Source organism: Talpa europaea (genome assembly GCF_964194135.1).
Source record: "Talpa europaea genome assembly, chromosome: 5".
Classification (NCBI taxonomy): Eukaryota; Metazoa; Chordata; class Mammalia; order Eulipotyphla; family Talpidae; genus Talpa; species Talpa europaea.
In genome coordinates this window covers 43,804,267-43,819,965 of record NC_140071.1, presented here as the reverse complement: position 1 = coordinate 43,819,965, position 15,699 = coordinate 43,804,267, and the positions used below count along the sequence as shown (strand labels likewise).

General features: G+C 39.0%; 2 protein-coding genes across 5 annotated transcripts in view; one reads left to right on the top strand and one right to left on the bottom strand.

Moving 5' to 3' along the window:
- The window catches only part of ATG10 (autophagy related 10), a gene marked incomplete at both ends in the record, with an annotated part of 191,628 nt that overhangs the window by 148,820 nt on the left and 27,109 nt on the right, over positions 1-15,699 (top strand). The window lies entirely within an intron of this gene.
- Positions 8,251-9,131, bottom strand: LOC311171192 (protein FAM204A-like; the record flags this gene model as incomplete). The annotated part of the gene is given in 3 exon segments (XM_084233863.1): positions 8,251-8,391; positions 8,446-8,921; positions 8,924-9,131. Coding segments are annotated over 3 exon segments (825 nt in total).

Below are 15,699 nucleotides of genomic sequence, written 5' to 3'. Positions count from 1 at the left end.
AGGAAGGCCCGCGATAATTGTCATTTCATGTGCTCTATGACCTAAAATTATTCTATCAACTAACCTGGCTTTCATATATAGTGGCAGGACTGGCCACAGTGCAGATTTTCTGATCCAGCGACCGGGTAAAGGAGGAATCAGATTCCTCAGTGGCTTTTCAGGTTTTTATTGGGATTTACCAGGTACACAGCAGGCAGGGATGCTGGGGGGCCAGAAGGCTGGTAGGCCTCCAAGCCCCCAGCAAGTCTTCACTCTATCTGGGCTCTCCGACCGTCTCTCTGCTTCTCCTCTTCTCTCGGCTTCTGTTTGTTCTTGGCTTCTGCTGGCCTCTCCTTGATGCCGCCCTTAAAAGTCCAGTCTTAGCCCAGGTGAATCCCATCTACCTATGCCCATCTACCTTATTCCAGGTGCCCGACATCAGGCATGCATTCAGGACCGCAAGGATCCATCATCTATCCTGATGGTGGGAGGGCAGAAAAGCCTGACATTTCTCCTTACCCTACCCTCACTGATCAAAGAAAGCCCATGTATGAATCGGTGTGGAGGGGTGTTGGGGCTATTTGTGTGTATTAGGGTGTATGACTGAGGAGATGTATTTGGAAGTGGCCAAGTAGATAGTCCTTGGAGCTCTCCACCTTACTTCAATAAAAGTACTGAACTATCAGTTTCTTTTTTTTCTTTTTTAAGATTTATTTATTCATGCATACAAGAACTGGGGTGCAAGCCAGAGGTGCTGGGGGGTGAGAGGATTCATCAGAATGGGGAGCAGAACAGGCAGATGTTCTGAAACACACTGCTAAGGGGAGGAGCAGTGGGCAAGACAGGAGAGGTCTGCTGCACCTTGTGGGTTGCTCCCTGGCTGGCGGGGCATCCAACTCATGCTGCAGTGGCTGGCGACAGCTCGATAGTGCTGTCCTCAACCCGGGCCACCATGGAGGCCCTATCAGTTTCTTTTGGTTTCTTTTTTTTTTTTTGGTTGGGGGGTTTCCTTGTAAGATTTTATTTGCAGAACATATTCTGCTGCTTTAAATTGTTTGAAAACATCTGAGCTAGAGGACGTATTGCCTAGATATAATTCAAGAGAATGTTGGTTAAAGCTAGACAGCTAACATTGCCCTGTTTCTTGACAATTTGCGTTCTAGAGAGAGATAAATCAGGGATATATAAGACCACATTGTCTCTGACAGGTTGCTCAGGAAAAATTTCTTTTGTTCTTAACTGGGATCATTGTGGCCATACCTACCTGTGCATCCACAAAAGTTAATTTTTGGAGTGATTGAATAAAAATGGTTCTTATATTCCATGGTGTAGGGTATTTCAGAGTTCATTCTTTCCAACCATGGCAACTTCTAATAACAATATAGCCTAGGGGAAGTTGATGGAGTGTTTGAATTTAGCTCTTCATCCTAGCACTTTATTGGAGACAAATTTTGGTCTGCTGGGTATGTTCCAGAGCTCTCTTAGAATCAAAAATATAGTCAGTTAACTTTGGAAATGAAAGATCTTAAGTTTCCACAGCTGCCAATAACGTCAACCCTTTAAACTAATTCAGCTCACTTGAGCTTTAGTAAAGCTGGACAGCCTGCACACGTGCCAGGGTAGCTCAGGGAACCACCAAGACTGCTGCTTCCTTACTTGTGTGAAGTCTGCTCTCACTTTTGTCTCCTTCCTGCTTGGCTTCAGGCACTTTGCTGTTGTAGCACTAGCGTTGACCCCCTCTGGCCCCAGGACTTTGGTTCTTGAGAGTGTCTACCTGATGTACCCCTCAGCTCACTCTTGCCATCATTGACCTTGGTCTTGGTTCTTTACTAGAAGAAAATTCTTATGTTCTTGCCTGCAAACAACATTCTATCCCCAGTTTAGCAGAATCTATCCAACCATCCCAAATTTTTTTAAACCAGATTTGGGCAGAGACTAAAGAAATCTGAGGTACAGCATTAACTAACTGAAATGGGAGGTATTCTAAACCAGTCTGCCTGACCTCTCCTGCCACCCGCTGCTCCCCTCAGCAGTGTACTTTGTCAGTCTGCCTGCTCTGCTCTCCGCTCTGACTCTGGTGAATTCTCTCACCCTCCCGTGCTTCTGTCTGTACCCAGTGCTTCTATAAATAAATAAATAAATCTTAAAAAAAAAAAAAAAAACAGTCTGCCTAAGGACAGTGGTGACTTACCAGACGATGGCTTAGAAATTTTAGGGACCCCTTTATGTCTGTCTGTCTGTCAGTCTCTATAGATACAATGATTTCTGAACCTACACCAAATTACCTTTCAGGAGTTCAGGTGACTGACCTCAGTTGAGCCCAAGTGCCCTGAAAACGGTGGGTGTTTTGCAGGAAATAAAATGCATTTCTTGATCTATGAATATTCTCTCCAGGTCTTGGTTAATTCTCCTCAGGCCATGATGCCATAGAAAGGAGATGCCTTCACATATTTTCAAGAGAAAAAAATGAGAGAACTTGGGAGACAGGGGGGTGGGATTAGAGCTGGGGAAGGTTGATTAAGGGGATTCAACTGGAAATGCAGTGAAAGCCCTTGGGGTTTTCATTTCACTTCCCCAGTTCGAAATTTTTTTCCTCCTCAGGATTCTAAGTAATACTAGATCACATATAGGTGAGCAAAATAAACCAAAGTGTAGACTAGTTTAAGGATGCACAGTTGCTTTGTATTTTCTCTGGTTTTGACCTTAACTTTAAATTCACTCCCAAAGCAGAGATTCCACAACCTGTATCCATAGTCTAAATGGTTATTGTTCTGAATCCATGGGCTAAGAGGTTTTACAGCAATCTAAGGACAGGCAGCTGTTGTATTTTAATTGAAAAAAAAAAATTCCCAGAAGGCAGCAGTACTAGAATAGTCTCTAGTACTATTTGGAGATTTGGGGACTTGCTTGAAACTTTATTTAATTGCTCTTTTGCTTGACTTTTCTCATTGGCTTTTCTAAAGACCAAACATCCTAGTTTTGTCAGTGGAAGTATTACTTGATGGTTAATATGATCATTGACATTTAACTTCAGGTAAGGAATGTGAGGTGCCCTGAACATTTCCAGGTACTTGTGTACATGCAGCTCTTACACAGGTACATTATGTAGCTAATCTCACCTTATTTTTTCCTGCAAATGTTTCAGTTAAAAACAGACAGATTTCTGGGCCTCCCCTGGTGGCGCAGTGGTTGAGCGCTGGGCTGCGAGGCTGCCCGCAGCCTCTGCAAGTGCCAGTTCGATCCCCGGCCGCCAGAGAGGGTCCCACAAAAAAAAAAAAAAAAAAAAAAAAAAGACAGATTTCTCTGATCATCTAACTCAGCCACAGGGATTTTTCAATTCTAAATGATAATGTTGAGTTCTTTTTAGAAAAAACCTGGTAAAAATGTTGAATTTTTGAGTGGGCATAATGGATGATTTCTAGCATTACAAAAAAAAAAAAAAAAAAAAACAAAAAAAAACAAGATAAACCTTAGTTAAATCCAGTTTCACTTAATTTAAGCAAACAGTTTTTTCTGGATGAGTATTTACTGATTTTTCTCAAAACATTCAAACTGCATTTATTTCTGGGTAGGACTTTTGTTCTTTTGTACTTGTGAAGGATTATCTCAAACTTTTTCTTTTTAATTAATAAATTTCCTAAGTTTTAACAACTAGAATGTGAGTCATTAAGAAATGTGAAAGAGGGCCTCCCTGGGTGGCTCAGGAGGTTGAACGCAGAGCTGTGAAGCTGTCGGGGGTTCGACAGCACGGGTTCGATCTCGGCCAGCCCGCAAGAATCCCACATGGCGCGGGAAACCTTGTCTGTCCCGCCCGCTGCTCCCCTCAGCAGTATATTTCAGTCTTCCTGTTCTGCTCCCCACTCTGTCTGGTGGATCCTCTCACCCTCCTGCGCATCTGGCCTGTACCCCGGTTCTTGTATGCATGAATAAATAAATCTTTAAAAAAAAAGAATTGTGAAAGAAAAATAGGATAATTCTTGCAGAGAATTATTTTTTTCATTAACACTGATATGTTACTTTTTAAGATGGAAAGAATTTTAGTGTTTTAAAAACTAATAGAAAAAAGCCAGTAGAGAGGGATGATCCAGGGAGGAGAGAGTTGAAGGAACAAAGTTCCAGAAAATGTGGGGTGGTAAAGAGACATGAGATCGTTTCTTCCATTATAACAGAAGTTACAGAGAACAAAATATGGTTATAGATTCAGATGTATTTTTAGTTTGGCGGAAAGGGTATTTTATGGTTTCTATTTTTTTCTATAAAGTTGGAAGCAAACCCATTTGTTCCCTAAAAGGGATTTCAGAACATTAGAAAGAATGGAGAAGAGTTGACTTTCTTCCAGGGGGATGGAAGAGGAGATTAGAGAAATATGTCAAGACAAGCAGGAAGCATCAAGAGGCCACTTGAGTAATGCCAAGTTATGTGATCTTCTTAAGCAGTGCTTGGCAATCTGAATGAAGTGCCAACTAGAATCAGCCAAAGTTGAGATTTTTGCCAGTTGCTAAGATGGAGAGACAATAAACAAGGAACTTGAAACTACTGGTAAGAAAATGATTCGAGTGACAAACAATAGATTCTAAGTTTAATAAAGAAGAGAAGAGGTATGGTCATAGAAAATGTAATCTAGAGATCTTCCATAAAGTCAAGGACCTGAAATCTTGTAAACAGTTGTCTAAGAGATCTGAAAAGATAGGCTATTTCAGCCTGAGAATGGCTTTAGAGAGTGACTCTGAGTATTGATCAGTTCTTCAGCATGGCAGTCAGCGTGCTTACTTAAAGTGGACCTCAAGAAAGAGAGGTCATGGCATTGCATGGGCCATCCATATGGGTGGAAAAGGCACTTTGGATGATCATGGGACTTGAGACTATGAATCAAATACCAAAATCTTAGCAAAGGGAGATTAGTAAATAATAACAGCAGTGAGGAGGGGATAAATGATACTAGGGCCAGATGGTATGTGCATCAAAGGAGCTGATTTTTAAAAATATTTTACTAAAGTGTAACATACATAAACAAAAGTACACAAATCAGAAATTTACGAATCATTAGTTACTAAATACTGATTCTATATATATAGCCACCATTAGTCAGTAAATACATTTCCAAAATCTCAGAAGTCCCTACCTTATACTGACTCCTAATCATTTTTTTCTCCAATCTCTATAAATGAAACCATTATTGAATTTCTAAAATCTTAAATTCATTTTCCCTGTTTTCTGAAGTCTAAATAAATGGAATCATATACTTTCTGTGTAGTCTTTTAATTCTGGCTACTTAAGGAAAATATTATGCTGGTGAGATCTTCCATGTTGCCACATGTAGCAGGCATTTATTTTTACTGCTGGTGAGTACCTAATTTCATGATATGACTATTCCACAATTGATCCTTTTATCTTTCTACAGTTGATGGACCTATCAGTTCTCCTCCACACCCAAGCTGATCTCCACTCCACTCCCAATTATGATCTTTTAGGATCTTGCTTTTTGATGCATTTCTTTTGAGTGTATACCAAGATTAGAATTGCTGGATCATAAGGTATACATATGTTCAATTTTAGTTTTCCAAAACTATTGGATCAATATATAATTCCTTTCAGCAGCATGAGTTTTAGTTGTTCCATATTGTGATTATTAATTGATATTGTCATCTATTTAAATTTAGACATTCCGGTGGATGTGTTTTTATATTTCATCATCATTTAAATTTTATTTCTTTGATGATTAATGAGATTGATATATTATATTATGAATCACCTGTTCAAGTATACTGCCAGTTTTTTCTATTGGATTGTCTCTCTTATTCTTACTGATGTATAGATGATTTCATATATTTGGGGTATGAGTTTCTTGGTGGCTATATATATATATATATATATATATACACACACACACACAAAATAGTTTTATATATATATATATATGTATAAAATAGTTTCTCCTATGTGGTAGCCTGACCTTTGATTTCATTACTGGTGTATTTTGATAACCAGAGTTCTTGGTTTTAGTCTAATTTATTAATCTTTTCCTCTATATTCATACTTTTTGTAGCCTGTCTGATGTAATTGTCTTCCCCAAGGTCATGAAGAAATTTTTGCAGTAGAACTTTTTGCAAAGACACAAATGTTTATATCTGTACCATTCAGAGGTAGTCACTGGCTGCGTGTTCTGTCAAGTCTTGAAAATCTGGCTAGTGTGACTAAGGAACTGAATTTTAAATTTTATTTAATTTTATTAAATTTATATACCCACATATAGCTATTAGTTGTTATACTGAGCAGCTTTGTTATCTGGATTCTTCATAATTTTGTTTTATCAAATTATTTTGTGGAATAAACACTGGAAGCTGGTTTTATTTATGGTAAGGGGTTCAATTTCATTTTTCCCCCATATGGGTATCAGTTGGCACAGCACCATTTATTAAAAAGATTGTCCTTTCCACATTGCTCTAGCATCTTTGTTATATTAAGTTCCACATATGTGTAGAAATATTTAAAATTTAAGAGCAGCTTGTTAATTTCTATATTATGCTGAGACTCTGGTTACAAATTATATCTAGAGATCAATCTGCAGAGAATGGAAATTTTTACAATATTGACTCTTCCAGTTTATGAATATGGTATATCCCTCTATTAATTTAGTCCAGATTTTAACATTACTTTCCTACCTACAGATTTGACATGTTTTGTTATTAGCTTCTTCCTTTGTCTAGAGCCTGCAGTACATTGTTGAATGGATGTGGAAATATGGGCATCTCATTCCCAATTTCAGAAGGAAAACTTTAATATTTTAAGTGTGAGGCTTGTATTAAGTTTTACTGTAGGTATTCTTTATCTGATATAGGAAGTTTCCTCCAATTTCTAGTTTACTTAGTGTTTTGAGATTTATTTTAATTATATGCTTTATCTTCATCTTTTAAGATGATCAAATGATTTTTTTCTCTTAATAGAGTTAAGTATATCAATTGATTCTCAAATGTTAAGCCAACTTTGCATTCCTGAGAACAACTTACAACTTGATTGTAAAACACTATATTTTTAATGGCTTTCTGGATTTAGTTTGCTAATATATTTTAGGACATTTTTATTCATATTCATAAGAATATTTTTTTTCTTGTAATGTCCTTGTCAGTTTTAGACATCAAGCATATGTTGTCTCTATAAACTGGATTGGAAAGGGATCTTCTATTCTCTGGAGCAGTTAATGTATTGGTGTTATTCTTGAAATGTTTGGGAGAATTCATCATTGAAGTCATCTGCATCTGGAGTTTCTTCACAGGAACATTTTTTTTAAATGAATATTTTTTTTCTTCAATAGATATGACACTACTCAGCTATCAGTATAATTATGGCTTTTGGGAGAAGATAATCTTTTTTCCTTTGACTAATTTCAGGATTAATATCTTGGCTTTTCAGTATTTTTTAAAAATATGTCTATGTGTTGTAGTCCCTGTGTATATTCATTGAGATTCATAGTTTTCTTTGAATCTGTGGATTGATTTTTTTTTTAATTCTTGACTATTTTTCTCTTTATTTATTTTGCTTCTATCCCATGTTCTCTATATACTCTTTTGGTGACACCAAAAGAATTCTTTATTTATTTCATATGTCTTTTATATGCTTCTCTCCCACCCCCACCCCCACTTCTGTTTCTATGTGCTTCATTCTGGATTTCTTTTTTTTTTAATATATATATTTTATTATTGAAATGTTTTCTCTGAAGGTACACAAAACTTAATCAATTGCTTGACTTTGTAACTGCCTCCATTAAAAAACCAATAATTACTATTATAACATTAAGATAATTAAAGTCATTTGTAAAGATGGTATCAACTGAGACTTTGCTGTACTTATAACTAATCCATTATAAACAAATGCCAATCTTAAAAACACAATTCCAGAAGTGCAGCGCACGAGCACAGATAAGAAGGTACAAGGAACGCATTGGCTATGCTACACTATACGGATGGGAAGTGAAACGGATTTGTACCGAGGCCTATATAAATAAATAAAATCTTATCTTCCTTTCCTGTATGTCTGCTTAGATTTTGCGTATGAGTAACAGAACGTGCCTTTTCATTCACTTCAATAGGATGGACTCTAGAAAGAACTGAAAAGATTTGATAATCAACTCTTAAATTTTATGCTTATTTTTTCTACTTCTATCAATTTCCTGATGTATTTCACAGACGCAGGAATATCTTTTCAGTAAACAGGGCAACTGAAGACCCCAATCAAAGCTTGAGCAGAGACGCAAACGTGGGCAAGACTCTGCAGTCACATGTACCCCATGTTGCTTTTGGTCTCCCATCTCTTCTTTGCTTCAAACCCCCAAGCAAGTTTCTTCTTTTTTCTTGCAACCTGTGAATTTTCAGCGTCCTTTTGCCTTTTACAAAGTTGTGGCAGGTTGGATCTCCCCTGGTGGTGCAGTGGTTGAGCGATGGGTTGCGAGGCTGCCCGCAGCCTCTGCAGCGCCAGTTCGATCCCCGGCCACTGGCGAGGGTCCCACCAAAAAAAAAAAAAAAAAAAAAAGTTGTGGCAGGCAACCGCTTTGGCAATTTTTACACCAAGCTCGCGCGTGGCCAGCTGGTCGCTGTGCTCCTCAGCCTTCTCGATGTCCCACTCACCCACTGCCTGGTCAACGCTCTTCTCCAGGCTGGACTTCTCAACTTTTTTCTTTTTAACAGAGGGATCAAACCTATCATTAATTCCAAAATACTGAGTAAGTTCCTTCCACTGGGTTTCACTTGAGGTCTGTGCACTCTGAGATTCTTCTTCATCCTTCAAGCTACCTTTTTTGGAGCGTTTTCTTTTTCTCCCTTTGGATCTTGAAGTTGAGGTTTTCTGTTCAGAGTGTCTTTTATGCAACTCTTGAAATGTATTCCACATATTTAAGGGAATTCCAGAAGGACATTCTTCATAAGAATTTACATTTGCTTCCACTTCAGTTTGGGGCCATCTCTAGGGGACGCTGCGAAGCCTGCTTTTGTAATGCGCCCCTCTCCTTTATCGCCCTGTAAGTTAAGCCCAGAGTTCTCCAGTGTGGCTTCATCTTCAGAATTCAACTCAGCGTCATGTTCGCTCAGGCCAGGAGGCAGCAGCCCACTCCACACGTTTTCTTGGGTCTGGAGCCGGCCGCCCGGCCGCCCGGCCGCCATCTTATTGGATTTCTTTTTTTCTGAACTTTTTTTCCCAGTTTTTATGTAATTCTGCTTAGAAAACCTTTCAGTTATAAATTTAAGTTATAATGTTTTTAGGTCCAGTATTTTTTTACTTAGTTCATTAAAAACATCCTGGTTCCTTACCAAAATGTTCAATTTTGTCTAGAACATACGAATTGAAATCTGAAGTTCATATTCGCTAACTTCTTTATCTGGATCATGTAGGAAGTTTCTATTGTCCTTTTTTTCTCTTGGGTTTTGTTCAAGTCTCTCCATATATATATTTAATAGGTTCTTTTTACTGGGGGACAGATGTTGCTCATATAAAAATTTTACAGAGATAATTTAAGGCTCTGTGAAATGTTATTTTTCTCCTGAGAGGATTTATTTCTGCTTTAGGCAGGCAAGCTAGCCTGGGACACAAGCAATTTCTGATCACATTTACCCAGCTAGGGATTGAGGTTTCGAAGCTGGGCTTTAGTTGCTAAAAGGGCCGATCTGTTTCCGATACCCTTACTTTTAAAGAGTAGTCTCTCTGAACCCCATCCAAAATCGTCATGTGCTTACGAAGGCCTCTCTTCCTTGGTAGACCCTGAATTTGCAGAATCACAATCACAACAAAAAAGGCAGCTCTTTGCAGCCAGGCTCACTCTACTGAACTTCCTTTCCTTATTCTTTGCTCTGTAATCCCATGTCTTTGTAACTCTCCAAACCCTTCAAATATGTCATTAAAATATTTTTCCAGCTTCCCTAATTCGTATGGTCCATTCTAGCCATGATTCATTTGAACCAGAGCATTTGAATGGGGAAGCTGTTTGGGATTGGCTGTGGGAGGAATCACCTTACCCCACTTCCAGGCACTGATTTTCTTTTTTTTTTTTTTTTTTTTTATAGAGGCATGTTTTTCTTTCTTTATTTATTTGTTTGTTTTGTTTGTTTTGTTTATACAAGCACTGGGTACAGTCAGAAGCGCGGGAGGGTGAGAGAATTCCCCAGAGCCAGAGCAGGGAGCAGAGCAGGCAGAAGGACCGAAGTACACTGCTGAGGGGAGCAGTGGGCGGCAGGAGAGGTCTGCGCGCCATGCGGGACCCTCCTCCGGTGGCCGGAGAGCAGCCGGGGATCGAACCGGCGCCGCAGAGGCCGCGGGCAGCTTCGCAACCCAGCGCTCAACCGCTGCGCCACCGGGGAGGCCCAACACTGATTTTCTTTTTAAAGATTTATTTATTTATGCATACAAGAGCTAGGGTACAGGCCAGAGGTGTGAGGGGGTGAGAGGATTCACCAGAGACAGAGTGGGGAGCAGAACAGGCAGATTGAGTGACATACACTACTAAGGGGAGCAGCGGGCGAGAGGTCTGCTGCACCATGTGGGTCACCTTCCTGGCTGGGGATTGAACTCATGCTGTAGTGGCTGCAGATAGTGGCTGCAGATAGCTTCATAGTGCTGCGTCTTAACCCCTTGCACCACCGGAGAAACCCCCAGGCACTGATTTTCTATTTGAGAGGACTGTGAGGGAAAGTCAGGAAATGGGGGATTGGGGAGGGCTGTCAGATTTTGGTCAGGATAAGAATAAAGGATATATCCTGAAAAATGGTGAGGAAGTTGAAGAGTTGGAGGAGTGGAGGGCTAATGCACAAGTTTTTTCTTTTTCCCTACTTTTGGGATGTGTTTGGTTGAACTAGATGACATCTAGGTTTCCTTATAATTTGAAGTTCTAGGATTCTATTAAATCAGCTGGGCTTCCATTTAGGTTAATTTAGAAGTTTAATTAGAATTTAAGGTTTTTCCTGTAAAGATAAGGAGGCTTATCATCATAAAGAAAACTTCTGGGTTTTAATTTCAGCACAATAACTCCCAGTTGTGAAACACTGAACTGGCTTCTTTATACAGTATACAATGTGATTCTAAAATCTTAAGTCCAAAGGGAACCGGTTGCAATATTATCTGTCAGGAATTTACTGTCCTGTGGACTATTGTATAGTATACATTTTTTGAAACGGCCTAATTTCCTCATATCTTGTACTGTTATGATTTTATTATTTTGCACATATAACCTACAGGTCCAGGATTGTTCCTTGTTCACGGTGGAAAATCCTCCACTCACCCAACCTCTCCTGGGTCCCCATGTTCATACTCTGCCCTTTCTTTCCACTGACTCTGCTCTCCACTTTGCTCTCCATTTTGTATTTTTCACTGTCTCTCTACTTAAAATTTCCAAAATTCACAACCTTTCCACTGACTATTTCTTTTAGTCACTGACTTCATCTAACTCCTGACTCTCCCACAGGAATCTTGCTTCCCCTGAAACCTTCTCTTTCCTCACTTCTTAAACTATCCTTTCAGGCTCATGACCCCCTAGCACCATTGAGTCTGGGCAAGCGCAGCCCCTACTCTCCCGATCCCCTCATGCCCTCCTGTGAACTCCCCTTACTATTGCCCTCATGTTCTAGTTCCTCTGAACTCCTGTCACTCTCATACTCAGGTACATCTATTGTAGCAATGTCCCAACTTCACTGAGTCCTTCATTCCATTTATTCATCCCTTTTTTATCACCACCACCTCTACCCCTTAGCATTCTTACATCTTTCCATACCCAGTGATTATGGCGCAGGCCAATAATCATTCTCTTTCAAATTCTTTATTATCCCGCGTCCCTCTCATACTGTGCCCACATCCAGATAGTTGAACATCTCTGGAGAAATATCACACAACCATGTTGGCAAAGCAGACTTCAAACTGTTAACCTCAGATCAAGGGGACACTCAGAACTGGTAAGTCATCCCAACCTCTCGTAAGTTCACTTTCCTGCTCCCCCCAGAATGATTTCCTTACTTTCCTCTCATGATTCAGACCCCTGCTTCCCCCTCTCTCATACCTCACAGTGAAAATAAAATGAGGAGAAAGCTGCCTCATCTCAGCACCAGTGCATGAGCAAATGGACATTTCTATCCGGACACTGCCTTTATTCCTGTTCCCATGGGAAAAGTGGCTCTGCCTCTTTCCAAAACAACATAAAATAGAAAAATTGGAGAGTGAAAGGCAAAGTCAGTATTTTCAAGTTAAGTTGAAAATGGAATAAAATCAAGGAATAAACAGAGGTGTAAAGTTCAGGATTAAGTGAAATCATAGATATTGCTAGTTTGTTGCCTAAGAAATTGGAGGAGCATAGAATCATGTATTGAAATGAGAAAAACTCGATGAGAGGGAGGGTGGATTTGGAGAGAAAAATCAATCCAATTTGAGTTACCTTTCATTGAGATGCCATCAAACTATCAATAGGCTCTTTAGATAAACTTGTATAGGAGTCTCTAAGTTGAAGGTTTAACTTTAGAGTCACTGACCTATAAAAGGTACTTAAAATCATGGAACTGGATAGAACCACTTAGAAAGAATATGTAGACATATGAGTTCTACAAAATCCTGGGGGGAATTCCAATACATAATTATAGGTCTAACACAGGGTGAACTTAAGAAATGGAGTTTAGTAGTTTATCTAGTTATTATCAAATCATATTCCATCAAAGTCATCCCTATTTCTTCCCAATAGCACAGTATGAAAATATCCCTTTTTGGTGAAGGAGAGATTTGGACTTTTAGCAGTGACCTTAAGGTGGTATATACACATGTTGATTATCAGTGATGGATATCTGAAACTTATATATGTTATAATGTGTTACCTCAATAAAAAAAAAATGCCCTTTTCCCCCACCCTTTTTAATTCATCTTGTTTCAAAACTTTTATGTCTTTGTTAATATGGCATTAGCATATAAATGGCATTTCAGTATAGTTTTAATTTGCATGAATCTTCATATGAGTAGGCTTCAGTATCCTTTCAAATGTGCTTGTTTGTACCTGTCTGTGAAGTGAAATATTTGTTTTGGGGTTTTTTTTTGTAGTAATAAGGGTTTTTTTTAATTTTATTTTTATATTCCCCATACAATTACAACCCCCTTATTTTGACCCCAAGCCCTCCTTTCCCTGCCCTCAACCCCCCCCATAGAGTGTCTGTGGTTCATAGTTGTTTGTTGATTTGGATATTTTCTTTCTTATAGTTATTCTTTTTCCTGGTCCCTTATTTAAGTTTTCTAGATTCCTGCTATGAGTGAGAACATCCGGTATTTTTCTTTTTCTTTCTGGCTTATTTCGCTGAGCATGATCCCTTCCAGCGCCATCCATGTTGCTGCAAATGGCATGTGTTTATCTTTCTTGAATACTGAGTAATATTCCATGGTGTATATGTACCACATCTTCTTGATCCAGTCATCTATTTTTGGGCATTTGGGTTGTTTCCAAAGCTTAGCTATTGTGAACAGTGCTGCTATAAACATAGGGGTGCAAGTGCTCTTTGGAATTGATGTTTCTGTGTCCTTTGGGTAAATATCTAGGAGTGGAATTGCTGGATCATATGGAAGTTCTATGTTTTGTAGGTCAAGAAATCTCCACACAGCTCTCCATAGTGGTTGGACCAGTTTGCACTCTCACCAAAAGTGCAGGAGAGTTCCTTTTTCTCCACATCCTCGCCAACATTTGTTGTTGCTAGTTTTTTTAATGTGTGCCATTCTCACTGGTGTAAGATGGTATCTCATGGTAGTTTTGATTTGCATTTCCCTGATTACAAGTGATGTTGAACATTTTTTCATATGCCTGTTGGCCATTTGCATTTCCTCTTCAGGGAAGTTTCTTTTTGCTCTTCTGCCCATTTTTTGACTGGATTATTTTCTTTGTTTTTGTTGAGTCTCATCAGCTCTTTGTAGATTTTGGTGATCAGTCCTTTATCATTAGTGTTGTGTGCAAAAATGTTCTCCCAGTCGGTGGGGTTTCTCTTTGTTTTAGTTATTGTCTCTTTTGCTTTGCAGAAGCTCTTTAATTTGATGTAGTCCCAGCTGTTTGTCTTTGCCTTCACAATCACTGCTTTGGGTGATGTGTCTGTAAAGATGTCTTTGAGGTGCAGATCATGTAATGTTTCGCCTATATTTCCTTCTGTGTATTTTATGGTTTCAGGTCTTATGTCCAGTTCTTTGATGCATTTGGAGTTGGTTTTTGTGCATGGTGTTAGGTAGTAGTCAAGCTTCATTCTTTTGCAGGTAGCGACCCAGTTTTCCCAGCACCATTTATTGAACAAACTTTCTTTGCTCCAATGCATGTTCTTTGCTCCTTTGTCAAAGATTAGTTGACCATAAATCCGTGGGTTTATTTCTGGCTTTTCTATTCGATTCCATTGGTCTGTGTGTCTGTTCTTGTTCTAATACCATGCAGTTTTGATGATTATGGCTTTGTAGTATAGTTTGAAGTCTGGGAGTGTGATGCCTCCATTCCCTTCTTTTTTTTTTCAGGAGAGCTTTGGCTATTTGGGGTTTTTGGTGATTCAATTTGAATTTCATCAATAATTGTTCTATTTCTTTGAAGAATGACATTGAAATTTTGATTGGAATAGCATCGAATCTGTATATTGCTTTTGGTAGGATGGCCATTTTAATAATGTTTATTCTTCCAATCCATGAGCAGGGGATGTCTTTCCATGTGTCTTCTTCTATTTCTTTTAACAGTGTTTTATAGTTTTCTTTGTATAGGTCCTTTACCTCTTTTGTTAGATTTATTCCCAAGTATTTGATTTTTTTTGTTTCAATAATAAAAGGGATGGTTTTTTGATTTCTTCTTCTTCAGATTTATTGTTTGTGTATAGGAAGGCTACTGACTTTTGCATGTTGATTTTGTATCCTGCCACTTTACTGAACTGATTGATTAGTTGAATTAGTTTTTCTGTGGAGTTTTTGGGTTCTCTATGTATATTATCATATCATCTGCAAATAGTGATAGTTTGACTTTGTGAAGTGAAATATTTGTTCATGATCTTTGAAGGGAAGGTTCCCCAGGATAGTTGATAAAGGTGCTTGCATAGTCATGGGCAGGGTCTGTGGAGGGAGCCGTAATGATGCAAAAGGAGAGCCGCAGGAGTCACACCCTTGAGAAAGAAGTGGGCTTAGGATCCAGGGCAGAGAACTGAGTATTTTCTGGGGAATTTAGAAGCCCACTTAGAAGAGTAAGATGATTTTAAAGGTAGCATCTATCCTGGGTAGTGGTAGCAACTTCACCATGCACACTCCTGTCAGTTAGACTTATCTCTTTGTCACTTGGTCTATGGGAATGTAGGGTTTGTGAGAGCAGGGCCTGTGTGTTCTGTGCTCAGCATTACCTCCAGTGGTCAACCTGGAGGACTCACATGGGTAGGTGCTCTCAGTATTCTCTGTACTAGATGGTGCTACATGAGCACTGTCTAAATCTCTCTCAATTCCATTTCCCCCCATCTCTGCTTATTCTCACTGGTCTGTTGATACATTCTTTCTGAATTGTTCAAGCCAGAGTTGGGCTTACAGATACAATCTTTTAAATAACTTTTGAAGTAATTGGATCCCAATCATTTGGCATTGATTTCTAGTTTTGTTTATATGGTTCTGCCTCACTGTCACCCCTAATCTATTCACTGGCCTAATTTTACAGCTATACGTTGAAAGAGTAAAATATCTATCTACCTATACCTACAGATTTCCGTATTGTTATGAATG